This window comes from Triturus cristatus, chromosome 3_2 (genome assembly GCF_964204655.1).
Source record: "Triturus cristatus chromosome 3_2, aTriCri1.1, whole genome shotgun sequence".
In the NCBI taxonomy this organism is placed as follows: Eukaryota; Metazoa; Chordata; class Amphibia; order Caudata; family Salamandridae; genus Triturus; species Triturus cristatus.
The window spans coordinates 581,133,753-581,160,406 of NC_140584.1; the positions used below are offsets into that span (position 1 = coordinate 581,133,753).

At 46.6% G+C, this 26,654-nt stretch overlaps 1 protein-coding gene across 1 annotated transcript in view; it reads right to left on the minus strand.

Moving 5' to 3' along the window:
- LOC146857745 (bone morphogenetic protein 8A-like) overlaps positions 1-26,654 on the minus strand; it is a 279,039-nt gene that overhangs the window by 41,165 nt on the left and 211,220 nt on the right. The window contains exons 3-4 of the mRNA XM_085648358.1: positions 25,957-26,105; positions 2,012-2,206 (exon numbers count right to left, since the gene is read on the minus strand). Of these exons, the coding sequence (XP_085504484.1) occupies positions 2,012-2,206; positions 25,957-26,105 (344 nt within the window). The remainder of the gene's footprint in view (positions 1-2,011; positions 2,207-25,956; positions 26,106-26,654) is intronic.

Here is a 26,654-nt window from a genome sequence, read left to right on the forward strand (position 1 = left end):
GTTATTTATTGAAGGGACGGGAGCCAATATCCGCAGCATCAACCCAAGGACGCAGTATCACAAAGTTCTTATTAACTTCAGCTAGCTGAAACTGATAGCTTATCATAGTGGGACTTTGTATGGTTGGGGAGTGTCAGTGGTGACAGAGTCACAATGGAGAGGAGCTTTCCTCAGCAGAGCAAAGAACAGGTATTTGAAATCTGCGTTTTGGGTGTTTGAACTTTTATTGGGCCTTGTTCTGTTTTTCCAGAATTTTGAAGTTCTTTATGGTGTTGTAAGGCTTTGGTGGAAGAAACTCTGACTGCTGATTTGAGTTGGCCTTTGCCCTATTGCGTACAGACATCCATTTTATTGGACAGAGGCACATTATCTCCTTTTCATCGTTTTAAGTGGACATATAACAAATTTCTACTGCTTAACACCTAAGCTATTGAAGCTATTTCCAGTGTGCTTTCATGGATTTAATACAAGAGAAAACCTGCAATCTAAAATAGGAGATTTGAGAAATTAGGCAAAATTATTCTATTTTTCTTTCCTTAAAGGACACAATCAAAAATAAAGTCTCAAAAGCACATTGCTGCATGTTGAAGACAGATGAAATTATCCTGCGCACAACTTGCGAAGCTAAGTATACTCAACCAGAAAGGTCGTGTTTAACCCAATCTTTCTATCAGTTGTCTTATGCGCGTTAATAAAAGTAAGCTTATTTATCTAGTTACTCTTTTCGCATATAATAATTTATATTTTCATGACCTTAGCATGACCATAGCAACTTAGGGGCACATTAACAAGGAAATGTCAGAGCATGGAGCTGCACAAAATTTGGCAGAGCCACGCTCGGACATTTTGAAAACGCAGGGATGCACCGTATTTACAACAATACTGTGTTTACCCTAGCGCTGGCGCTAAAATTAACTGCCTAGCGCCAACGCAGTCACCCTTGCACCATAATGCAAGGGTGCCTACGTTGGAGGGAATGATTGTTAATTTGCAGTAAGGTGTCCCTTCCTGCACATAAACAATCAATAATGGCGATTTGTTACTTCTATGTGTGCTGCAGAATAGAAGTGTCAAATCGCCATTATTTATCGATTGTTTAATAGCAGGAAGGCGTCTCTTCCTGCACATAAACAATCATAAATGTGCGGCATTAATACAGCACACACAGAAAAAGCAAAAACGAGGAGAAATAAAAGTGTTTCTCCTTGTTGCGCCATTCTAACGCCTGCTAATGCATAGCATTAGTTTTTGGCTCTGACTTAGATTTACACATCCTTGTAAATCTGGGGCAGTGTCAAAATGCATTGTGTGTTGCAGTGGAACGCCCGCAGCAACACCCATTGCACGCCCCTTTCACTCAAAGTGGTGCATGTAAAGGCGCTGTATTTACAAGGTAACGTTAAGCCACTCAAAGTGGCTTACCAGCACTTTGTAAATATGGAGAAGGGCAGAGCGCCACCAGAATGTTGCTAAAAGTGAAGTTCTGATGGTGCTATCCCCTTGTAAATATACCCCTTAGTTTTTTGCATGAATTTCAGCAACAAAGGAGGTGTTGTGCCTTTTCATCTGTTATTGTTGTGTAAATAACCACTGAATCATATTTCTGATTATATAACTCCATGCATGAGCTCAGTGATCATGTTCACTCAGTCACTGATGGGAAAGCAGTGAATGTATGCCCACTGTATAGCGGAAACCTACCTTGGAAGAGATGAATTAGCTAATAGCAACAACCGCTGGCTTGTGCTTTTGTTTTGTGTGGGCGTGCACGTTTGTGTGCATATGTATGTATGTATGTGTGGGTTTACAACATGCAGTTCTATGTGTAGTATCCCTTGCTGTATGTACATCACACCGCGTTGTGCAGAAGGTGGGTTTTGCAGACCCTGACATCTACTTTTGTACACCTAGTCCCATGTTGTGGTCAGTGTGGTATAACCGGCTTTATGTCTATGGTGCACAGGGAGAACAAGGAGCCTGTGGAGTACGCTTACCCCGCCTCACTGCTTACCAATGACGCCCGGCAGTTTGTTGGGGTGCGGTAGCTGATTGTTCTTCTTGTGCGGTCTCTTCTTCAGCTGCTTCACAGCTCGAGGAGCCCGGACTGGGCTCAAGCTTGCTCGAAAGAATGTCACCATGAAGGGCTGCTTCGAGCGTGGCCCTCTCCGGCCGAGGAGGCGAGACAGGCCCGGATCCACACTGTGCCCTGCAACACCAGATACAAAACCAAGAGAGGGGTTACTGTGCACTCTAATGACTCCCTGCTTCTCTTGAAGGGATGGAGAAGGGACACAGCATGCGGAATTGTGTCGTCCGAGAACGAGAGGAAGAACCCACACACAGGGGGCTGCTGTCATGAGCCACCATACACAACATGGAGTAGCTCACGGAGATTTATAATGTTACCAGTAACAGGGGTGCAGGAGACACTGCATTTCTGGGGGGAACAGGGACCGCCTTGGGGACTTTTCATTGACGCTACAGAATGCGCCAGTCATCTGAGAAACGCAGGCTTTGATAAATGTATACAGTCACATAGTTCTGAAGTTAATAGCAAGAAAGGAGGGTATGTTGTCACAATTTATAATAATGCTTTTATTGTTAATTACATTTTGGAAAGTAATTCGAAAATATGTGAAAAAACATGACCCTTGCATCTTCATGCACCAAGCAAACAAGGGCGGGATAGAATAAACGAAGAATAAACAAAATCTTCTTAGGACATTCATAAACCTCAAAATGCAACTGGACTAATAATTAACCATTTGTTTTGCTGCAGTCAGTTTTAATAAAAACCTAAACTTTTATTTGAAAAACTATATTTCTTCACCAGTTCAGTGTGGAGAACAAATTCCTTTGCTATTGTCTGTATGTCAGATGATTCGATCATCTCTTTATATATGTTGCATATTGCATGATTCATTCCTCTGTGGGACATAATTGACCCTAAGCACGTTTTCAATTGGTGGAGACCAATGAATTTTCTCTCAGCCTCAAAGAAGATACTGGAATAACCAAGATAACCTGTTGTAGCTTCTCAAATTATGTAATAAAAGGCTATTTCTGTTGAAAGGATTTTTTCAAAATATGTCTGCAGGTTCTAGCCCTTAAGAGCACTTAAGCATACTTGATAATGCAGTTAACTGAGGTGGGGGCAGCAAATTATCAATTTCTTGGTATTGAGCAATAGTGTCTCTGTGCCCATTTTTGAGATTCAGTCCATACTGCCATTCTCTGCAGTAAGCCCTCAGTCGTTTTGAAAGACAAAGCAGTAATCACTCATTGAATTTGAATATGTGTGATTAATGTATCATGCTGTAAGGAAGTCACCATCCTTCTATTATTGTTATTACACAGCTTATAGAGTGCCTGGTTACTCCAACGAAGTGTCCCCGTGCAAGAACACCAATTAGTACCCAGCAGCTAGGCCAGAGACCACCCACTCACCCTGCAGCCCGAACCCCCTATGGAACAGCAACATAGGGCCTATTTCCAGCCATCAGGGGAAGGCGGAATAGCCACGTCTTAAGTTTTATACCTCAACTATACGTGGACTGCCCACTCTTCTACTCTTTAAGAGTTAGTTGTATAAAGTCTTATTGAATTGGAATATTTAAACCCCTCTTTAATGGTAAAGTTGTATTCTAAGTCAAAATTCTGCAAATTACACTTTTAGAAAGTTGGATTTTTTTGGTTCTAACCATTTGTTGCCACCAGCCACCAGCCTGTGTCCTGGGTCACATGACTGGGTGTGGTGGCAGTTGGCCTTTGTGTATTCCTCTCAGACAGTGAGACAAAAGGGGTTAGGTGTTGGCAGGATGGGAGGACTAATAGAGTGACTCTAACGGTCAGGTAGCTGACCTCCTTTTATGAGCTACAGGATCTCAAAAAGCCCCAGGGGGCTCCCTGCATATACCCAGCTCACCTGCTGCAACTGGCCCTGCCTAGAACTGCAACTAGCCCTGCCTGAGGCCTGCTGGCCTCTGGTGGAGTGAGTCCCTGATCCCCCAAGAGATGCCCCCCAGGTCCTAGACCCTTGGCTGGCATTAGTATAGCGTCTCCTGTAAAACCTGCATCCTTGAACTCTGTGCGCAGGACTTTGAGAAGCTAACCTTTTTCAGAAGGTCTACCCTGGTCCATGTATTCGCCCGCACTCCATCATGGTTGCCCTGAACAGATGACTATGTCCTGGTCTAATGACCAGATAGCCACAGTTAGAGCTTTCTGCTTCTAGGTGCTAATTTTACTGAAACCTTTATAATTGCATATCTACAATTCTACAGATTGGAGTTTTGCCATTTTATTCTTATTTTATTGACTACATTTTACTCTATTTTCTAAATTGGTGTAGGGGCTTTCTTATGTTGTGTTTTCACTTTGCTACATTTGAGTGCTGCATAAATACTTGTGCATGTAAGTTAAGCCTGGCTGCTTTTTGACAAGGTACCAGAGGGTTAAGCACAGGTCAAACGAATGGCTTTTGTAGTTCACCCTGCCTACGATTGTGGTTGTTGCTTGAGAAGGATTTTCATCCCACTCAATCAAGAATACAGTTTCTTACAGTATCCATCATTCAGTAACCACCTACTATCCCAGACCTCTACAAGAGGCTTAACAATCCGCTTGTCAAAAAATGAAAGCACTTAGAAACACTGCTACCACTCCACTAGATGTAGTCTTGTGTATAAGTTTTAGTCAAACAACTATAAGATTTCTAAACCCAGCTTCTCCTTTTTTGAATAAAATTATGATGTAATAAGAACTGCATTAAAATGTTCACAGGGCTCCCAACAGTGCATTTGTCCATGAGGGCAATCTCTGGGCATTTTCATCAGCACCTGCTCTACCATAACTGCATTGCAGCGGGCAATGTGGAATCAGGGAAAAAAATAATAAACCATCTATCTAGATGTGACCAAGGCCGCTTGACGGCCGAAACTCGTCTTTTTTGTTGCCTTCTGTAAAATAAACTGACTTACCCGAGCGGCTCGTCCTTCCCCGCCGGAGCGAGTGTGGGTTATTTCGGTTATATATATAAAACTCAATTCCTGACGTTCCAGAAAAAAAGCAAGGACACCTTGGAAGTTGCAGTGTAGAGATTTTTACTGACTGCACCAGCAATACGCCAGTCTGATAAGGGCGGGAACCTTGTGGTGCAGGATAAGCATGCTTACCTGATGGAGGGTCGTAGACAATTGACTGATGTAACCTGCTATAGCGTTTCGGATAGGAATGCTATATTGAAATCCAATACTGAGTATGGAAAGTTGCTTGTGGAATGGAGAGAGCGTGGACTATTGGAATGGGAGGAATTTAATTACCTTAGGTGCCCCCACCCACGAGTCCCCGTACTCTATTTACTGCCCAAATTGCACAAGGATCCAGTCAATCCTCCAAGAAGGCCTATTGTCTCCTCCATCGGGTCTTTGTTGGAGAATACTTCTCAGTTTATTGACCACTATTTACGACCATTTGTGGTCAGCCTGCCAGCCTATCTGAGGGACACAACACACTTCCTAACCGTCATTGATGGGATACATTGGGAACCAAATTACATCTTGGTTACCCTAGATGTATGTAGCTTATATATGTGCATCCAGCATGATATTGGTTTGCAAGCTGTCAGATATTATCTGAAAACTCGCTCTGTCTCTTTATGATCACACTCTGAAATGATTCTGGCAATTATTCAATTTTGCTTATGTTAGACCTGTCAGCCCTTTGGGTGGTCCCTCCTCATCATTATTTATTTTGTCCCACTTTTGCCTCAAACCCTGTTTGAATTTTTCCTTTTTGGGAACCACCAGACTTCTTCGTGTTGCTACAGATTCAGGGAACCATTTTAGCTACCCCTGAAACTTCTGTCTGAGGGCCTGAAGCACAAAATGGTGGCCACCTGTGACATCACCAGCATCCACTGGAACCTACCAGCACCTTCCAGAACATTCCAGGAGCTTCCAGAACCCTGTGACCGTTGGAGGCGGTTTAGAATGTTGGGAGGATAAGAGAGGCAGTTGGCAGTTGGAGCTGGCAGTTGGCACCTGACTGGTGAAGAGAGAGGAGCACAACAGTGAAGGAGGAAGGAGTGAAGCAGCAGGGGTGGAAACTTGTGCCTGGAGTGGGGTCCATAAACCCACCCTTGATACTTGTCCCTACTGATGGATCCCAGCCTATAGCCCTGTGTGGGAAGAAGACAGAAGAAAACCATCCTAAGGACCTGGACAGCAGGAACAGGCCTTAGAACCAAGAAAACAGCAAGATTCTGACCTGAGAACTGGTTTCCCTGGAGTCCGGCGTCGAGTAGCCTGAAGACCTGGAGCCCGAGGTGGAGAAGCGGCGCTGACTGAAGTAGCAGACGTCGTACCCGGAGCCGCCTGAGGTCGTTAGAGGGCGCCGACGGGGGTCGAGAGGAATACCAGAGGTCGAGGAGGAAGTGAACCGAGGTCGAGCGAGCGGCGTCATCGGAGGAGTGAAGTCCGCCCTCCGGAGTCGTCGGAGACCGAGGTAGAGGAGCACCGGAGGTCGGGAGTGAGGATCGCCCTCCGGAGTCGCCCGGAACCTGTGAGGAGGAGCACCGGAGGTCGGGGGTGAGGATCGCACCCCGGAGTCGCCGGAAGTCGACAACGAGGCCAGGCCGGCCGACGTCATCGGAGCCGAGAGCGCCATCGGACCGGAGCCGCCCGAAGTCGACATCGTGAAGAGACTGCCCGACGTCGTCGAATCGGAGGTAGAGATCGAACCGAGGCCGCCGACATCGGACCGGAACCGCCTACCGGCGTCGTCAAAGAACTGACATTGTGCCGAGGCCGCCGAGACCGAACCGGAACCGCCTCACGGCGTCGACCCGACTCCAGCGGCGTCGGAACATCAGAAAAAGGGCAGTAAGTGGAGTAGAGGGCGCCTAAGGCCCTGTGGAGACCTGAGAGACTGCTCTAAGGGGCTAGGGAGGTGCTGAAACCCACCTGACTGTGCCTGGGGTGAACTGGGACTAACCTAGAGAGGTTGTGTGGAGAAGGAAAGCCAGGGCATTGGTATTCCCCCCCTTTGATCTACCTCAGTTTAGGCCTCAGCCTTGTCCCAGCCAGGGAGTAGCCTCCCCCCTCAAGCCTTCCACAACCCTACAAGCTGTGCCTGGGCCAAATCAGCCCTTAAGAAGTGAAGTGTCATCTGATTATATGAGGGGTGCTGTATACTTGTAATTATTTATTGGGGATACTGTATTTATTGAGTTTTTACCTATTTATTGCTGCACTATATTTATAGGTCCACAGGACTTGTTGGTGTACAATATTTATTGATACAGTATTTATTGCCTCAAAGTATTTAGTTGTCTGTATATATTGCCCTTGTATTTATGCCCTGTTATTTATGATCACCCCTATTTATTTCATTCAACAGCCAATATTTATTTGACCTGCACTAATTGAAATTTGTATATTGTGATTGACCTATTTATTTTTCCAATCAGCAACTAAGAGAAAAAGATAAAGAAAGAGTATTTTCATAATTTTTACGGTGTAGAGTCGTTTTTGGAACGGATGCACGCATGGTTATTGTATGGGTATATTGTATGCTTAGCACTGCGCCTGTTTCCTGACCACTCGAGCCAAGCTACCACAGTGTGTTCGGGGAGTCCACCACCACCCTGCGGAGTGGAGGTGGGCTGTTTCCAACATAAATTGGTGTTCAGTGGTGGGATAGAGCTGTGCCTACGTATACTCAACAATAACTGTGGGTAGTCCATAGGCCTACACCGGGAGTTTTCTCAAAGCGGCCTTCCTAATTGTGGGTTTTTGTTTTTTCCAAATTTACTCTGGTGGTGGGAGGAGGTATTATTAAAGGTACCCCCCTGCATTGTTACTGCACAAAACCTGTCCTCTAACCTGAGTGGGCAAGATGGAGTTTGTACTAGAAAATCAAGAAACGTACACTGTGGCCCAACTCAGGGAGTTTTGCCAGCGGGAGGGGGTGTACTGTCCCCCAGGAGCAAAGAAGGGTGCACTCCAAACCAGCTTAAGGGCTTGGGGGGAGGCACGCAGGGAAAGCAAGGCTGAGGAGGAAGACAGGGATGGAGAGCCTGACCCCGAGGGGGCTGAGATGTACCAACCTGAGGTGGGGAACCTGTCAGCAGGGCCCAGAACCATTTCTAGGGGGGGCAGCCGTGCCTCTAGCGGTGGCTTGTCTGAAGTGGAGCTAACGGACCGGAGGGAGAAAAGACAGCTCACATGGGACTTAGCAAGGCTGGAAAAGGAGAAGGAGGAGCAGAGGATGGCCCATGAATTGCGACTGAAAGAAATAGATCTTCAGATCTTGAGAATCGGGGCACAACCTGTTCCTAATGGTGGCAGCCAGACCCAAGAGATCACCAGGGAATCCAAACCATACCTGCCAAAGGACATAGTGGCTAGCTATGGAGTGGGCGACGATATCGCCAAGTGGCTAGCGGCCTATGAGGTCTCACTGAGGGCCCATGGGGTTCCGGAGAAGTACTGGGGAGGGGGATTGTATAAGTACATGCCTCCAGCTGGTAGGGATGCTTTATTGGCCCTCGAAGAGGATGAGCAAACCCACTACCCCACCATGAAGCTGGCGCTCATCAGAAAGTTTGGACTAACACCTGAAAAGTACAGACAGAAGTTCAGGGGTAGTCACAAACTGGGCACACAGAATTGGGTGGACTTCCTGGACTATGCGAAGAAGGCAATGGAAGGTTGGATTCAGGGCAGTGAAGTAAGGAGCTACGAGGAGCTGTTCGACCTAGTACTGAAGGAACACCTACTCGAGAAATGTTTCCCTGAACTGCGGCAACACCTGGTGGATAGCAAGCTGACCAGTCCCCGGAAGCTTGCTGAGGAGGCGGACATTTGGGCTAGTACCCGGGTGTCCACAAGGGGGACTGGAGGGGATACTCAAAAGGCCGGACAGGGCGCCCCCCAGAAGAAAGAGGGAGGGGAAAAGAAAAAGGAGTTCTCCAAAGGCCCCCAAAATAACTTCCAAGGGAAGGGAACAGGATTCACCTCTAAGGCTAACCCTCCCAGAAACCCTAATCCTGGCCAGAGTCAGCAGCCAAGGGTTGTCCATTGCTACGAGTGCGGTGGCGTTGGACACTATAAAGGAGATCCGAAGTGTCAGAAACGATCACCCCCTCCCACTGGAGGAAAGACCCCCGGAGTAGCTAGTGCAGTGCTCGGGGAGGAGATGCCCTTAGCTAAGGGAAGGGAGTGGGCGGGTGTCACTTTAGTGTCCCTGGGAGAACGGGAGATGGTTCCTAAGATCCAGGTGCCCGCAAATACCGCAAAGTATGGGCAGTGGGTCACCATCAACGGCCAAAGAGGGGAGGCTCTGAGAGACACAGGAGCCAGTATGACTATGGTGCGTAGTCAACTGGTGTCTCCAGAGCAGGTAATTCCCGATGTACTCCACCCAGCCGCGATGGCTGACGGCAGAACAGGTCACTATCCAGTGGCCGAGGTTCCCTTTGAATGGGGGGGGGTTGCAGGTTCACTTCGAGTTGCCGTAAGCCCTGCCGTGCCAGTCGATTGTCTGCTGGGCAATGACATGGAGCACAACGCTTGGAAGGAGGTGGAATACCGGACTCATACCGAGATGCTGGGTACACCTGACTGGGCCTGTGTTAGCACAAGGTCCGTGACTACCCGAAGAGGGAGTTCATTTCGGCTGGAGCCTGGGACAAAGGCCCAGCCAGCTGCCAGTCAAGGGAAGAACCGAGGACAGGAGGAGCCTGCCTCGGCGTCTCCACCCCGTAGGACGGATAGGCCACCGGAGGTGGTGGACCAGGAGTCTGCGGAGAGGGACGTTACCAACCTGGAGGACCTACCCATCCCGGCCGAGTGGCACGTGGAGGGAGGCCCGTCCAGGGAGGAATTCTGCCAGGGCCAGAGGGAGTGCCCTACCCTTGAGGGGCTGAGGCGACAGGCCGAAGCCCAGGCAGCAGGGAACGTTGAAGGGAACTACAGTGTTTACTGGGAGGATGGCCTCCTCTACAGTGAACCCAAGGCACCCCTACACGGATCGTCACGAGCCTTGGTAGTCCCTCAACGTTATCGAGCCTTCCTTCTGGAGTTGGCTCACGAGATACCATTGGCAGGACACCTGGGGCAAGACAAGACCTTCGCCCGTCTTGTTCCACACTTTTATTGGCCTCAGATGAAAGTGTCGTCCGATACCTACTGCCGGACATGTGTGTCTTGCCAAGCCAGTGGGAAAACAGGGGTGAAGCTGAAAGCTCCCCTGGAACCACTTCCTGTCGTTAGCACCCCCTTTGAAAGGGTGGGCATCGACATTGTGGGTCCGTTAGATCCGCCAACATCAGCTGGTCACAGGTTTATCCTGGTCCTGGTGGATCATGCCACACGGTACCCAGAGGCAATACCTCTGAGGACCATAACAGCACCTGTTGTGGCAAGGGCCCTGATGGGAATCTTTACCCGAGTGGGTTTTCCCAAGGAAGTTGTGTCCGACAGGGGGACCAACTTCATGTCAGCATATATGCGGGCAATGTGGAAGGAGTGCGGAGTGACCTACCGGTTCACAACTCCTTACCACCCCCAGACCAATGGTTTGGTGGAAAGGTTTAACAAAACCTTGAAAGGCATGATCAGAAGTCTGCCTGAAAGCCTGCGGAGGAAATGGGACGTCCTCCTACCCTGTTTACTTTTTTCTTACAGGGAAGTGCCACAGAAGGGAGTGGGCTTCAGCCTCTTCGAGCTTCTGTATGGGCACCCTGTACGTGGACCTCTTAACCTGGTGAGAGACGGATGGGAAAGAACTCCCAGGAAGCTCCCCCAGGATGTGGTGAGCTACATGCTGGCCTTCCGGAGCCAAATGGCTAAGTTGTGGAAGCAAGCTTCTGACAACTTGGAAGCCAGCCAAGCAGTAATGAAGGCGTGGTATGACCACAATGCTCACCCGGTGGAGTTGGAGCCTGGCCAGAAGGTGTGGGTGATCGAACCAAGAGAGCTTAGTGCCCTCCAGGATCGCTGGTCAGGACCCTTCGAGGTGTTGGAGAAGAAGGGTAAGGCTACCTACTTGGTGGACCTGAAGACCCCTCGTCAGCCCCTGCGGGTGCTGCATGCCAACCGCCTCAAACCCCACCACGAGAGGCCCGAAGTCATCTTGATGATGGTGACTGACGGAGGAGAGGACGTGGAAAGCGAGCCTCTCCCTGATCTGTTTGCGTCTCAAGAGAAGGATGGGTCGGTGGAGGGAGTGATTCTCTCCCCATCTCTCACTCCTGAACAGCAGGAGGACTGTCGCCAGGTCCTGGGGCAGTACTCTTCGTTGTTCTCCCTTGTCCCGGGTAGGACTCACCTGTGCGTCCATGACGTGGACACAGGAGACAGCCCACCTGTGAAGTCCAAGATCTACCGGATGTCAGACAAGGTGAAGGCCAGCATTCATAGTGAAGTCACTAAGATGCTGGAGCTAGGAGTGATCGAACCTTCTAGCAGCCCCTGGTCCAGTCCGGTGGTGCTAGTACCAAAAGCTGCACCACCGGGTGCCCAACCAGAACTGAGGTTCTGTGTGGACTACCGGGGACTGAATTCAGTGACAAAGACTGATGCACATCCAATCCCTAGGGCGGATGAATTAATTGACCGGCTGGGAGCTGCCCAATATCTAAGTACCTTTGACCTTACCTCTGGGTACTGGCAGATCTCTTTGACTGATGGAGCAAGGGAAAGGTCAGCCTTCTCCACGCCCAATGGCCACTACCAGTTCTGTGTGATGCCCTTTGGGCTCAAGAACGCACCTGCCACGTTTCAGCGCCTGGTAAACCAGATCCTCACCGGAATGGAGAGTTTCTCTGCTGCTTATCTGGATGACATAGCCGTCTTCAGTAACAGCTGGGAGGATCACTTGCGTCACCTGCAAGCTGTTCTCCAGGCCCTGAGACAAGCTGGATTGACGATCAAGGCCAGCAAGTGCCAGATCGGGCAGGGGTCGGTAGTGTACCTTGGACACTTGGTGGGTAGGGGAACGGTGCAACCCCTCCAGGCGAAGATCGAGGCCATCATGGCCTGGGAACCCCCCAAGACACAGACTGAGGTCCGAGCATTTTTGGGCCTCACGGGATACTATCGCCGCTTCGTGAAGGGGTACGGTACCATCGTAGCCCCTCTCACGGAGCTCACGTCCAAGAAACAACCTCGACGGGTAGTCTGGACGGAGGCTTGTCAGCAAGCCTTTGAGAGATTGAAGAAAGCCATGTGCGAGGCCCCGGTCTTAAGGGCCCCAGACTTTTCCAAGAAGTTCATTGTCCAGACAGATGCATCAGAACATGGCATTGGGGCAGTGTTATCGCAACTCAACGAAGAGGGTCTGGATCAACCCGTGGTCTTCCTATCCCGGAGACTACTTCCCAGGGAACAGAAGTGGAGTGCAATAGAGCGTGAAGCCTTTGCAGTGGTATGGGCTCTGAAGAAGTTGCGGCCATACCTGTTTGGCTCGCACTTCCTAGTTCAGACCGACCACAGACCCCTTCGTTGGCTGATGCAAATGAAGGGGGAGAATCCCAAGTTGTTGAGGTGGTCTATTTCCCTACAGGGGATGGATTTTCAGGTGGAACATCGGCCTGGAGTGGACCACGCCAATGCAGACGGTCTCTCAAGGTATTTCCGCCTTAGTGATGAGAACTCCCAAGGGGTTGGGTAGCTCTCCCCACTTTCAGCTGGGGGGGACGCGTGTTAGACCTGTCAGCCCTTTGGGTGGTCCCTCCTCATCATTATTTATTTTGTCCCACTTTTGCCTCAAACCCTGTTTGAATTTTTCCTTTTTGGGAACCACCAGACTTCTTCGTGTTGCTACAGATTCAGGGAACCATTTTAGCTACCCCTGAAACTTCTGTCTGAGGGCCTGAAGCACAAAATGGTGGCCACCTGTGACATCACCAGCATCCACTGGAACCTACCAGCACCTTCCAGAACATTCCAGGAGCTTCCAGAACCCTGTGACCGTTGGAGGCGGTTTAGAATGTTGGGAGGATAAGAGAGGCAGTTGGCAGTTGGAGCTGGCAGTTGGCACCTGACTGGTGAAGAGAGAGGAGCACAACAGTGAAGGAGGAAGGAGTGAAGCAGCAGGGGTGGAAACTTGTGCCTGGAGTGGGGTCCATAAACCCACCCTTGATACTTGTCCCTACTGATGGATCCCAGCCTATAGCCCTGTGTGGGAAGAAGACAGAAGAAAACCATCCTAAGGACCTGGACAGCAGGAACAGGCCTTAGAACCAAGAAAACAGCAAGATTCTGACCTGAGAACTGGTTTCCCTGGAGTCCGGCGTCGAGTAGCCTGAAGACCTGGAGCCCGAGGTGGAGAAGCGGCGCTGACTGAAGTAGCAGACGTCGTACCCGGAGCCGCCTGAGGTCGTTAGAGGGCGCCGACGGGGGTCGAGAGGAATACCAGAGGTCGAGGAGGAAGTGAACCGAGGTCGAGCGAGCGGCGTCATCGGAGGAGTGAAGTCCGCCCTCCGGAGTCGTCGGAGACCGAGGTAGAGGAGCACCGGAGGTCGGGAGTGAGGATCGCCCTCCGGAGTCGCCCGGAACCTGTGAGGAGGAGCACCGGAGGTCGGGGGTGAGGATCGCACCCCGGAGTCGCCGGAAGTCGACAACGAGGCCAGGCCGGCCGACGTCATCGGAGCCGAGAGCGCCATCGGACCGGAGCCGCCCGAAGTCGACATCGTGAAGAGACTGCCCGACGTCGTCGAATCGGAGGTAGAGATCGAACCGAGGCCGCCGACATCGGACCGGAACCGCCTACCGGCGTCGTCAAAGAACTGACATTGTGCCGAGGCCGCCGAGACCGAACCGGAACCGCCTCACGGCGTCGACCCGACTCCAGCGGCGTCGGAACATCAGAAAAAGGGCAGTAAGTGGAGTAGAGGGCGCCTAAGGCCCTGTGGAGACCTGAGAGACTGCTCTAAGGGGCTAGGGAGGTGCTGAAACCCACCTGACTGTGCCTGGGGTGAACTGGGACTAACCTAGAGAGGTTGTGTGGAGAAGGAAAGCCAGGGCATTGGTATTCCCCCCCTTTGATCTACCTCAGTTTAGGCCTCAGCCTTGTCCCAGCCAGGGAGTAGCCTCCCCCCTCAAGCCTTCCACAACCCTACAAGCTGTGCCTGGGCCAAATCAGCCCTTAAGAAGTGAAGTGTCATCTGATTATATGAGGGGTGCTGTATACTTGTAATTATTTATTGGGGATACTGTATTTATTGAGTTTTTACCTATTTATTGCTGCACTATATTTATAGGTCCACAGGACTTGTTGGTGTACAATATTTATTGATACAGTATTTATTGCCTCAAAGTATTTAGTTGTCTGTATATATTGCCCTTGTATTTATGCCCTGTTATTTATGATCACCCCTATTTATTTCATTCAACAGCCAATATTTATTTGACCTGCACTAATTGAAATTTGTATATTGTGATTGACCTATTTATTTTTCCAATCAGCAACTAAGAGAAAAAGATAAAGAAAGAGTATTTTCATAATTTTTACGGTGTAGAGTCGTTTTTGGAACGGATGCACGCATGGTTATTGTATGGGTATATTGTATGCTTAGCACTGCGCCTGTTTCCTGACCACTCGAGCCAAGCTACCACAGTGTGTTCGGGGAGTCCACCACCACCCTGCGGAGTGGAGGTGGGCTGTTTCCAACAGCTTAACTAACAACTTTTTCTATTCGATGATGTCATCTATCGCCAGTGACAGGGCACAGCGATCAGAACCTGCTTTGCCCCCAGCTATGCCAACTTGGTGATGGGCTGGTGGGAGGAGCAGGTGGTCTCACAAATTCCAGAATACGACTGCTGTGTCCTGTGGCTGCGCTTTATAGATGACATCTTTATCATATGGAATGGAGACACTGATTCAGTTAAGACCTTTTTTAACAAACTTAATGATAATCCATTTAATCTTGCTCTGACTGAACATATAAGCAAAACCAGAATAGAATTTCTAGACGTGCTAGTTGAAATTGTTGACAATACCATACAGACACAACTATTCCGCAAGTCAACTGCAAGGAACAGCATTTTAAATGCCTCGAGTGCCCATCCTCGGAAACTGGTATACAGTATCCCGTATGGTGAGTTACTACGCGCTAAGCGCAACTGTAGCACAGAGAGTAGTTATTTGAAGGAGAAGGAGATAATGTCCCAACGCTTCAAAGAGAGAGGATACAGTGTTAGAACTATATCAGAGGCATGCAATAGAGTCGAGTCAGTTACTCGTACACAGCTGTTACATTCAGTAAATCATCAGACCAGTAATGAGAAGCTGAGGTTTATAACCAGCTATTCTGGACAAGCACAAGATGTTCGCCAGATACTTAAGAAGCATTAGCACATCTTGTTAACTGATATAAATCTACGTAAACATCTCAACAGTTGTCCTCAAATCACATTTCAGAGGAACAGATCTCTGAGAGATGAATTAAGCTCTAATTATGTGACTGAAAAGGGTGGACCGATGAATACTAGCCGACCAGGCTTTTGACGCTGCAAGAAGTGTAAAGCCTGTACCAAAGTATTGACTGTACAACACTTGTTATAGCAAGCAGAGAGAGGGAATTTGTGATTAAAAAAGCCCTTATCTGCAACACAACGTACTGCATATATGCACTTATTTGCCCTTGCAATAAGGCCTATATAGGCAGTACAATTCACCATGCACAGAAACGTGTACTTGAACATGTCAGGGCTATACGTCACAACAACAGACAGTATCCTGTTGCCCGACATTTCTTTGACCATTATCTTCAAGATGAAAAACTTCTAAGAATGGTGGTAATTGATGCCGTTCTGGACAATGTGAGGGGTGGAAACAAAGAACTTGCATTACGCCAACTAGAGTCACGGTATATCGTTGACCTAGAAACTATGACCCCCTTGGGATTAAATTCAAGTGAGGAGCTAGCAGTATACCTACAATAACAAACTCAATGTAATTTAGATGTGCAATTTGATTTGAAATATGGATATGCTGCCTATTTCTATTGTCTGCTACATCATTTTGTAACTATGATATTATTATTTTTCCCATTTCTAGGTGAGGTGCACTTGTTTAACGCAGGCCATGTACTCGTTCAACATATCTGGAATCCTTCCCCCACTTGGGCAGAATTGTTTCTCGTGCACATCTGATATTGGACCATTGGTTGGCTTGTAACATTGCAGCCATTAAGCTGGTTATTATTAACTGACATTTGGTTCACAGATAAAGGTAGCCAAACCTTATTATCAACTGTTTCATATTCGTTCAGATGTGCTATAGGTGCGGTGAACACCGTTTAGAGTCAAACACTAATGTGCAAATATAATTCATGTACATAACGTGATATAAAGTTTTAAAATACTTTAACTATTTTTCTAAGTATAAAAGAATTTGATGAATTGTTATTCTGCTATTAACATTGACTCATGGTTTTAACCGCCCTGCAATGTGTGTATATTGATATACAAAAACCTTCCAGTCATGAAATACCTGACAGTGCTAAGATGGCCGCCATGGGTTGTATGAATTGTTCACTATTGGTGTAATTGTCCTTTCACTATGTTAAGTGCACTTGTGAAATAAATACGTGCTGTTACGTGCTGTTACTGCTTAGCCTTCTAGCGTGACCAAGGCGTAAGCGTAGGCGTACACTGCAACTTCCAAGGCATCCTTACCTTTTTTCTGGAATGTCAGGAATTGAGTGTTGTATATTGCATGGTTGATGGTACCCTGAGCGAGGACCGCCCTATACGACAACCTCTACCTATACCGGGTTCTTTGTGAATATATATATATATATATATATCACCTCGAACTAGTGACACCTCCCTCTGCTTCGCGCAGAAATAACGAGTGCAGACCAACAATAGTGCAATTGTTTATTCCAGCATTTTGTCTTGACGCGTTTCGGCCGTACAGGCGGCCTTGATCACATCTATATATTAACCCTGGGCATAGTTCGCGAAGTAGCACTTCGCGAAGCTACGCAAAGTGCAGTTCGCACTACGCGAGCTACGCGTAGCACTTCGCGAACTGCGTAGTACCTTGTTCGCACTGTGCCAGATGTCGTTTTCAATGATTGCACAGTGCGGACAAGCAACCGGCACTGTGCAATCATTGAAAATGGCATCTTGCACAGTGCGAGCTGTAGTTTTCTTCTGCTCGAGTAGATTTTTACTCGAGCTGCAGCTTTCTCAACGCGAACTGGTAGTTTCTCATCGCGAGCGGTCGCGAGCATACGCGACCACTCGCAATGAGAAACCTGACCTCCTCGCGTTGGGAATCTCGCCGGGAGGTTTATTTTCCATGCTCGCGATCGCCAACTTGATGTTGCTGATCGCGAACAAGGAAAAAGTCTCGCCGGGATGTCATTTTGCTTGCTCGCGGTCGCCAACTTGATGTTGAGGACCGCGAGCAAGCAAAAAATGACCGCAGCACTACGCAACACTACGCTACGCGTGTTCGCACTGTGCTACGTGCAATTCGCGTAGTGCGAAGTAGCGCGAACTTCGCAAACTACGCGAGCGTAGCGTAGTGCTTTGCCCAGGCTTACTATATATATATATATCAGTCACACAAATGCATAAAGCTTGCTGTGTGAGACAGAGTACCCTATGCCGTGACATGCTTCAAACAATGACAAATATGACATTGGCTTATGAGATGATCACAGAAATTCAGTGTAGTGAAATATGCAGAATGAGATGAGTGTGGATGGTGATGCTTGATTAGTAAGGAAATCTTAGGTATTCTTTGGAGTCAGTATAGACTTTAATTCATAGAATCATTTGAAGATTGATGGTGTACAAGAGTTATTCTTTTTTGAAAGGCACTCTAAAATTATTACCGGTTTAGGAAAGGTTAGCACAAGGTACAGTAAACATGTGACATACCAAAAAAAAGCTTTTTTGAAAGCACTGCAAGCATTTAATAATTATGGGGAACATTTTGGGTCCAAGGGAGTGAGGGAGGATTTTCTTTGGGGAAGGGACAACCGTTTGTGTTCTCCCTTGAAAATACAACAACCACAAAAAACAAACAGGCCCATATACTTCTAACCCTACCTCTGGGCTTTCACACCTTATTGTATAGGCATTTCCTCACCGAAAATGTGTATCAACTGGCTGGCTACTCTACTCATCCAGTATTATGGATTTACACAGGTGTGTCGAAATATTGATCGGGATGGCCTCACACACCCCCCTAAGGGAAATATCTGGAGGAGGCTAGGGATACACCTAGGTGATCAGGCGAGGGAGATCCTTGATGAAAGTGTGTCGATTGGACTCCCTCCCCCACCCCTCCCTGAGGTGAACAATCTCCAAAAGTAGGGGGTTACCTCTTAGAACACAAGGACCCAGATTGAACCAAATGGCAATCTGGTATTGTATGTGTAGCATTGGAATGTACGTGAAGTAGATGTAGGGAAGTACTGTAGGGTCATATAGGGTCCAAACCGGTCCTGAAGAAAGCCCTAGACCCTGTTGGGGCAGCCAGGGGGCTGAAACATGTTGACCTGACCATTAGTGGATATTAGCACCATAATAGGGCTGTTACTGTCCCACTTTCTCTTGTTTTTAACCTTCCCCCCACCACCAAAGAATAAAGATTAGTGATTTTTAACTGGTAGGTGGTAGGCTTTTTTAATGGACTCTTTCCCCCTTTTTTCCCCTAGGTTCCTGCTAATGACCGACCTATAGCCCTAAATAAGGGTCTTGTTCGCCATTAGAGGATTCTTTGGCAAACGCGGGATGGCCGATGATAAAGCCTGACACCCGGGGGTGTGTAAGGCTATCCTGATACATTTTTCTACACACCTGTGTAAATCCATAATACTGGATGAGTAGAGTGGCCAGCCAGTTGATACACATTTTCGGTGAGGAAATGCCTATACGACAAGGTGTGAAAGCCCAGAGGTAGGGCTAGAAGGATAGTGGACTGTTCTTTTTTTGTGGTTGTTGAAATATTTTATTTGACCATAACTTTTTACTTCATTATCGCCAAAGAAAGCATATTCAAATAAGTGAGTTCAGACTACCAGTGGTAGAAAAACTATCAATTTTAACAAGTACTTCTATTGGAGTGCTATAATACTCCCTGTTATTGTCGAATCTTCCACATCTTAAAGAAAACCATATTTTTTAATTTTGAGAAGTTTTAATAATATTTTATGTGATGTGTGTTGCATAATTTAGATAGAAAATATTTTCAGGGCTCAGTTTATGCATGGGCTCTAAGATGCGAGCCAGACCCTTGGCTTGCCTCTGGCTCACCTCTCCCTACTAATTTATTGGCTCACCCACTTCTGAGCATGCCCATTTACAACCCATGGAATATATCCTTGCCACAAAGTAATGCTTAGCTCTACTTTGCATTATGTTAGGTAACTTTCCAACACAAATCAGGATGTGCATTAGAAAGTAGATTCTAGCACAACACCTTGTCCCGGGTTTGCATCACTTTTCTGTGATGCAAACCTGGTGAAAAAATGTAGTACATTTTCCCTTGAGTCTTTCTGCACAGTTTCTGCAAGTCTATCTTATAAAGTGTGCAGCATGAGATACATTTTAAAAGTGTCCTATATATTCAGAGTGCTTTCACACCCAGGGACCTCATAGGTCTATAAACATACAAGTCACTAGTTCCCAGGGCACCAACTGGTTATACATACGATATCTGAAGTATACTATTACCCTAGAGGTGGGTGAGCCACTGAAAGCTAAGGGGAGCTCGAGCCTGAAGCCTGGCCCTGGCTCAGATTAGGGTTCTGTTGAAACCTCGAGCTCATAGCAAGACAAGCTTTCATGTGCCTTCTGCCAACTTCCTCACTCTACCCTCAAGCACAAAAAGGTGCAAACAAAAAATTAGCCCATTTAGTGGCTGATTCATACAAAGCGAAACCAGAAAACCTGGATTAATCATGGCTTCCCCGCTTAACCAAACTGTGTGATCACAGTAAAATATTTTATTTTACCCATCTTCCTTTTTCTTCAAATACACGAGTTCAGTGTACTAGCTGTACAAAACCTATTGAGTTTCATTTAATAGACTGTAATCTTGCTCTATTTATAAGCATGTGGGCTGCATAAAAGATTCACATGACATCTGTCAGGACTGGAATGGTTCTAAGTTCATTTTTAAAAACTATCGATTGTATAAGTACTTTTTAGTGCAGTACTAAAATGTGACGCATTAATGTCAAAACATCCACACATTAAACAAATACACTTTTTTGAATTTTGAAGGCACTTTATCATATTTTAAGTGATGTTTGATGTATGATTTTCATGGCAAATGTTTTCAGGGCTCAGCTTATCCACAGACTCTAAGAGCTAAGTCAGACCTTTTGCTCGGCTCTGACTTGGCTCAGCCTGTTAATGTATTGGCTCGCCCACCTTCATATTACCCAATTTACACTCAGAACAATGGATTGCCCACAGATCAGTGAGGACAAAATGATGTGACAGCGTTGCCTAAATTATGCAGCAGTGAAATCACATTGGATTGCATAATGTGACACTTTTTATGATGGTATTACTTCATTACATTGCCATTTTAACAAATCATATGGGCAAATGTTTCACCTCATTAGTACCAGTTTAAGACCCAAAGGTTGCATATATGTTGTGATCAGAGTTGTGGTACTACCATATTGTTTCCCTGCTCTTATGCATGAATTTGAGGTAAAAAGGAGTGGGAGGTAGATTTATACCCATTTTTTATGGGGAGAGCGAAGGGCCTTGCCCAAGGGGTAGCTCCCCCCTTCCTGGTGTCTAGTGGGTGGATCCCTGCTTGGGGATCGCCCTCCTGGGATGATTCCCAAGCAGGGATCCACTGGGGAGTGGGGAGATTCTCCCCTTTCCAATGATACCTCTCCCGTCTTTCTACGTGCTCAGGCAAGGGCACAATTTTGATGTCGCCTCATTACGTTTTGGGCCCTTGCCTGTCACGGGTACATGGGCCTCCCACACGAGTGAGGTACCATTTTTATCGGGAAACCTGGGGAAACGCTGGGTGGTAGGAAATTTGTGTCAGCCCAGTGATGCTACAACTTTCCCACACAAAAATGTGTGGCAAAGGTGATTTTTTCAGCTAAATTTTAGGTTTGCATAGGATTCTGGGTAAGTAAAAGGTGGGGGATCCACGCAAGCCATACCTCCCTATAATCCCCCGGGTGTCTAGTTTTCAGAAATGTGTGCGTTTGGTAGGTTTCCCTGGCTGGCCGCCGAGCACGGGGCCAAAAACCCAGGTGACCCCCCTTGCAAAATCAGGTTGTTTTGTGATAGGCAATTTTGATGTCGCCTCAATAAGTTTTGGGCCCTTGCCTGTCGCGGGTACTTGGGCCTTCCACACAAGTGAGGCACCATTTTTATCGGGAGACCTGGCAGAACGCTGGATGGTAGTAAATTTGTGTCAGCCCGGTGATGTCACAACTTTTCCACACAAAAATGTGTAGAAAAAGTGATTTTTTTCAGCTAAATTTGAGGTTTGCAGGGGATTTTGGGTAAGAAAACGTTGCGGGATCCATGCAAGCCATACCTCCCTGGAGTCCACTGGGTGTCTAGTTTTCCAAAAATTTATAGGTTTGCTAGGTTTCCCTAGATGCCGGCAGAGCTTGGGTTCAAAATCTACAGCTAGGCACTTTGCAAAAAAAGGGTCAGTTTTCACTGTGAAAATGTAGTGTGTCCACGTCGCGTTTTGGGCCATTTCCTTTCACGGGCACTAGGCCTACCCACACAAGTGAGGTACCATTTTTCTCTGAAGACTTTGGGGAAAGCGGGATGGGTGGAATTTTGTGGATCCACGCAGATTCCAGAACTCTCCACCACAGAAATGTGAGGAAAATGTGTTTTTTTTTACAAATGTTGACGTTTGCAAGGGAATCTGGGTAACATAACTTGATGAGAACCAGTCAAGTCACCCCATCCTGGATTCCCCTGGGTGTTTAGTTTTCAAAAATGTATAGGTTTGCTAGGTTTGCCTAGGTGCCGGCAGAGTTAGAGTTCAAAATCTACAGCTAGGCACTTTGCAAAAAAAGGGTCAGTTTTCACTGTGAAAATGTGGTGTGTCCATGTTGCGTTTTGGGCTGTTTCATGTCGCAGTCACTAGGCCTACCCACACAAGTGAGGTACCATTTTTCTTGGAAGACTTTGGGGAACGCGAGGTAGGTGGAATTTTGTGGATCCACGTAGATTCCAGAACCTTCCATCACAGAAATGTGAGGAAAATGTGTGTTTTTGGACAAATTTTGAGGTGTGCAAGGGATTCTGGGTAACAGAACCTGGTGAGAGCTACACAAGTCACCCCATCCTGGATTCCCCTGGGTGTCTAGTTTTACAAAATGTATAGGTTTGCTAGGTTTCCCTAGGTGCCGGCAGAGCTAGGGTTCAAAATCTACAGCTAGGCACTTTGCAAAAAAAGGGTCAGTTTTCACTGTAAAAATAAAGTATGTCCATGATGCGTTTTGGACCGTTTCCTGTCGCAGACACTAGGCCTACCCACGCAAGTGAAGTGCCATTTTTATCTGGAGACTTAGGGTAACACAGAAGTGTAGAGAAACTGTTATTACCTATTGACTTTCTATGCGTTTCTGCCTTCCAAATGAAAGACAATGTGTAAAAAAGAAGTCATTTTGAAAAATGACCTATAAGTCTCATGCTAGTATGGGTACTCACAATTTCGGAAATGTACAAATATCTACTGTTTCCAAACTCTATATTTTGTTCCAATTTCAGAAATACATAGGTGTCTTTCATACCGATTTTTCCACGTATATATTTTCCCAAATTGATTGCTATATACCCGGAACATAATGAAAAAACATTGCAAGACGCTGCTCAGTTATTGGCTCTGGGTTCATCGGGTTCATCGGGTTCTTGGTGAACCTACAAGTCTTATATATCCCCACAACCAGAAAGGTCTAGCGGATGTAACGGTACATTGCTTTCAAACAGCTGGCACTTAGTAGAAGTTGCAGGTGAAAACGTTGTCACAAATGGCTGTTTTTGTCAACTAATTTTCAATTTTTCCTATATTTAACTGTTAGTTTCTATAAAGAAACCTTGAAGGATCTACACAAATGACCCCTTGTTGAATTCAGAATTTTGTCTACATTTCTAAAATGTATAGCTTTCCAGGATCCATTATTGCTTTCATACCCATTTCTGTCATTAACTGGAAGGAGGTTGAAAGCACAATAAAAAGCAAAATTAGGCTATGTCCCAGAAAAATGCCAAAACTGTGTAAAAAATGTTGGTTTTCTGACAAAAGTCTCTTGTCCCTGAAAGCTGGGAAGATGGTGATTTCAGCACCACAACCCCTTTTTTGATACCATTTGCAGGGAAACAACCAGACGCCTTAATCTGTAGCCCTTTTTTCCCATTTTTCAAAAAAAAAAAAAAAAGATTAGCTGTATTTTGGCTAATTTCTGGGTCCCCTCCAGGGGAATCCTCAAACCCTGGGTACCTTTAGAATCCCCATGATGTTGGAAAAAAAGGACACAAGTTTGGTGTGGATACCTTAGGTGGTCAAAAAAAAGTTACAGGGGCCTAAGCGCAAACTACCCCAAATAGCCAAAATAATGCTTAGCAAGGGGGGAAAGCCCTAGCAGCGAAGGGGTTAAGAATGAGACATGGTGGTGCAGTGTATTTGTGAATGAGCGAAGATATGCTAATGGAGCCATTTATCCCTGTTTATCTGTCCCCACTAAGTCTTTAATTGGCACCCTGCAAGTGGGCTAGAAAAAGCGAGATACTGCAGGGGGCACAAGAAACAATTTAAAAAAGCATTTGCAATGTAATCAGTCTCGTCTTTGTGGTCTTGTAAGTATTTAGCCATGCAGCCCAATATTGTGGCCAGATTATAGATTACCAGCGTATCGTGAATGGCAGTATAAATCATTTTATAGATTTACTGTACGAAACTCCACATCTACCTACCTTGACAATGTATACATATGTAATGTATGTAAAAGTTGCATTAAGAAGAGCAAATCCATACTTATATCTCCACGACATTCCATATTCGATATTTTTGCCCTCGATATTTTGACATAAAGCCTCCCTGACCTCCCTTGGACTCTGGTTTTTACCTGCTAGCATCGGGACAGTGTAGACATATACATGCGTAGTCATACGCACTGTATGAAAGCGCATGCGCGTGATGCTGCTTCACCCAGCCTGATAGTCCTCGTTTGTCAGCTTGAAAATATTATACCAAGCTGCTGATACCTACAGACGTATAAATAGCCTGCCTGCTGTTTTTCATTGACTTTTTGTAAATAATTGAATGGTAATCAGTTAGTAAATCCATATGAACTTCCCGCCTCCACTAGAGCAGCGCCCTGACGTAATCATGCAGCAGCTAAAACAACTGCCTAGTGAAATTACATTACCTGTGTGCAATGCTGCTATGGCCTCTCGTGTGCCAGCCTGTCATTAACGTGCCAGCTTGCTGCTGAGACAGTAAGGTACTCCTCGGGGACCCCGTGCCCCACCTCACCGAGCTGAAAATGTGAAATGCTGCCATGGTCAGCAGGGCTTCCTCTGGTGCTATGGGTGGAGAGAGGTCACTCCGGACGAAGAGTAGCGGAACACAAGACTACTTATCCGTCCTTAGCCAGCAACATAAAAGATGGGAAAGGCGCCGCACCGAAAAAAGAAAGAAGCGTGGTCGCCATTGTTTAAGATCAAGCATGGCGTGCCATGCTTGAATTAAAAACATATAATATTAGAAAACGCAGTAGGGCGAGCCACATAGACTGAAAGAAAGGCATGCAGCCGCCATTGTCTCTGCTTGCTTTCTAGCATGGGCGGAGCGGGCTGCCGGATATCCATCACACACAGTTTAATGCTGTGCACTGAGAGAGCACCTGTGTGAAACATATGTAAAGAGTTGGTGCTGAAGAAAAGAAAGGCGTTGCCAACATTGTTTAAGATCAAGCGTGGAGTGCCGCACTTGCTTGAAAAAAAACAAATATTCAAAAATACAGTTGGGCGAGCCTCGTAAAGTAAAAGAAAGGCGCACAGCTGCCATTGTTGAAGATCAAGCGCAGCGTGCCGTGTGGCTTAAAAAACATATAACCTAAAAAAAACAGTTTGGCAAGCTGTGCATAACAAAAGAAAGGCACGCGGCTGCTATGACTAAGGGGAAAGCGCGGGGTGCTGTGCTGCTTAAAAAAAATGCAAAGGTATCATATAGACGCCCGGCTGTGGAGCGCGGAGGGGACGGAGCACCTTTCAACAGTAGTTAGGAAAAAGTCATTAACAAAATAGTGCTCACAAACTGTAAATAGCACATTCTAAGTAACTACACATGTAGCAGGGGCAGTCTTTATGGGAGGTGAAAAGTGGAGAAAGGAGGTACTAAGGAGGGACTACTAAATTTAACTAATAAAAAAAAACAATTTGAAAAGACAGTCAAAGGAGCCAATACAATACATGGGTGGAAAAATGGGCAGTGCTTAAAGCCCATATTCTTAATACAACATGTCTCAAAGAGACAGCGCAAGTGCTGCTTATGCGAGACCTACAAAACAAAGCCTCCTCTACTTTTAAAAGGCGTTTAAATGACCTGTGAAGTACTGGAGTCCGGCGCACAGATCAGATAAGAATCCTCTGTGTCATATAAGTTGCAGCAGCCCAGGCAGCGGGCATTGCGAGCTTGGAATCAGGAAAGAAACATGTAGAATTTAAGTCAGCAGCCCATTTAAACTTAATTCATTTTTCATTTCCCATGCTTTTAATGCTCTGAAAAACTAATGAGATTTAAACAGGGACTGCATCGTCTCTTTTTAAACTGCAGGGTCATTTGTCCCCCCACTCTAGTCCCCTGTGTCCCCCCACCTCCAAAACCTGGGTGGATAAATCCCCCGCATCTCCCATAGTTCCTACGGCCATGACCAGTTAAGAGAGCACTGGCGCAGCTTCTTCTAGAAATACCAACCGTCTTCTGTCTCCACATACAGCCGCAATCCAAGGTTGTATTTCGGGTTCAATAACCAGTGGTTACTGGCCGCCGTGACATCGAAAACCAGCCAACCCTCGTCCCCAGCTTCAACATCCTGCAGGTCCAAGAGGAACTGGTCAGACTCCCTTTGGAAAAAAAACATGTCATGACTCAGCTGCTGAATGTTAATGTTCAACAGAAAATTGTGCCTGTGGTGTCTGCAGTTTTAGAACATAATGCTTGGTTTCTCAAATGGAGGCATTTTGTGGCATTCAATATGGCCTGGGCCCAAGGAGGCTAAAGGCATTCCTGCATTTGTATAGCCAAAGGCAAAGTGCAGAGTTTCATCAAGTATCTTTTCCTGAGGTGATAGTAAGCACCATGAACCATCGATAAGTAGGAGCCCTGTATTCCCCAAGTTACCTGATGACACCAAGAACCATCGATAAGTAGGAGTCCCGTATTTCCCCCGTTACCTGATGACATCACAACCAGTATGTTGGAAAGCGTGACCTGACCGAAAAGTATTGGGTGCTAGGCAACTAACAACATTAAAGCACAATGGGCAAGTTTAGGGAAAAGGTAAAGAAGGCACAAGCAAGAGAACATTCACTCAGGGGAATATTTACTACAAAATGACGCGGCGCTGCAAGTCACCTTGCTGTGCCGAGCTGCATCATTAAGAAAGTGCAGGG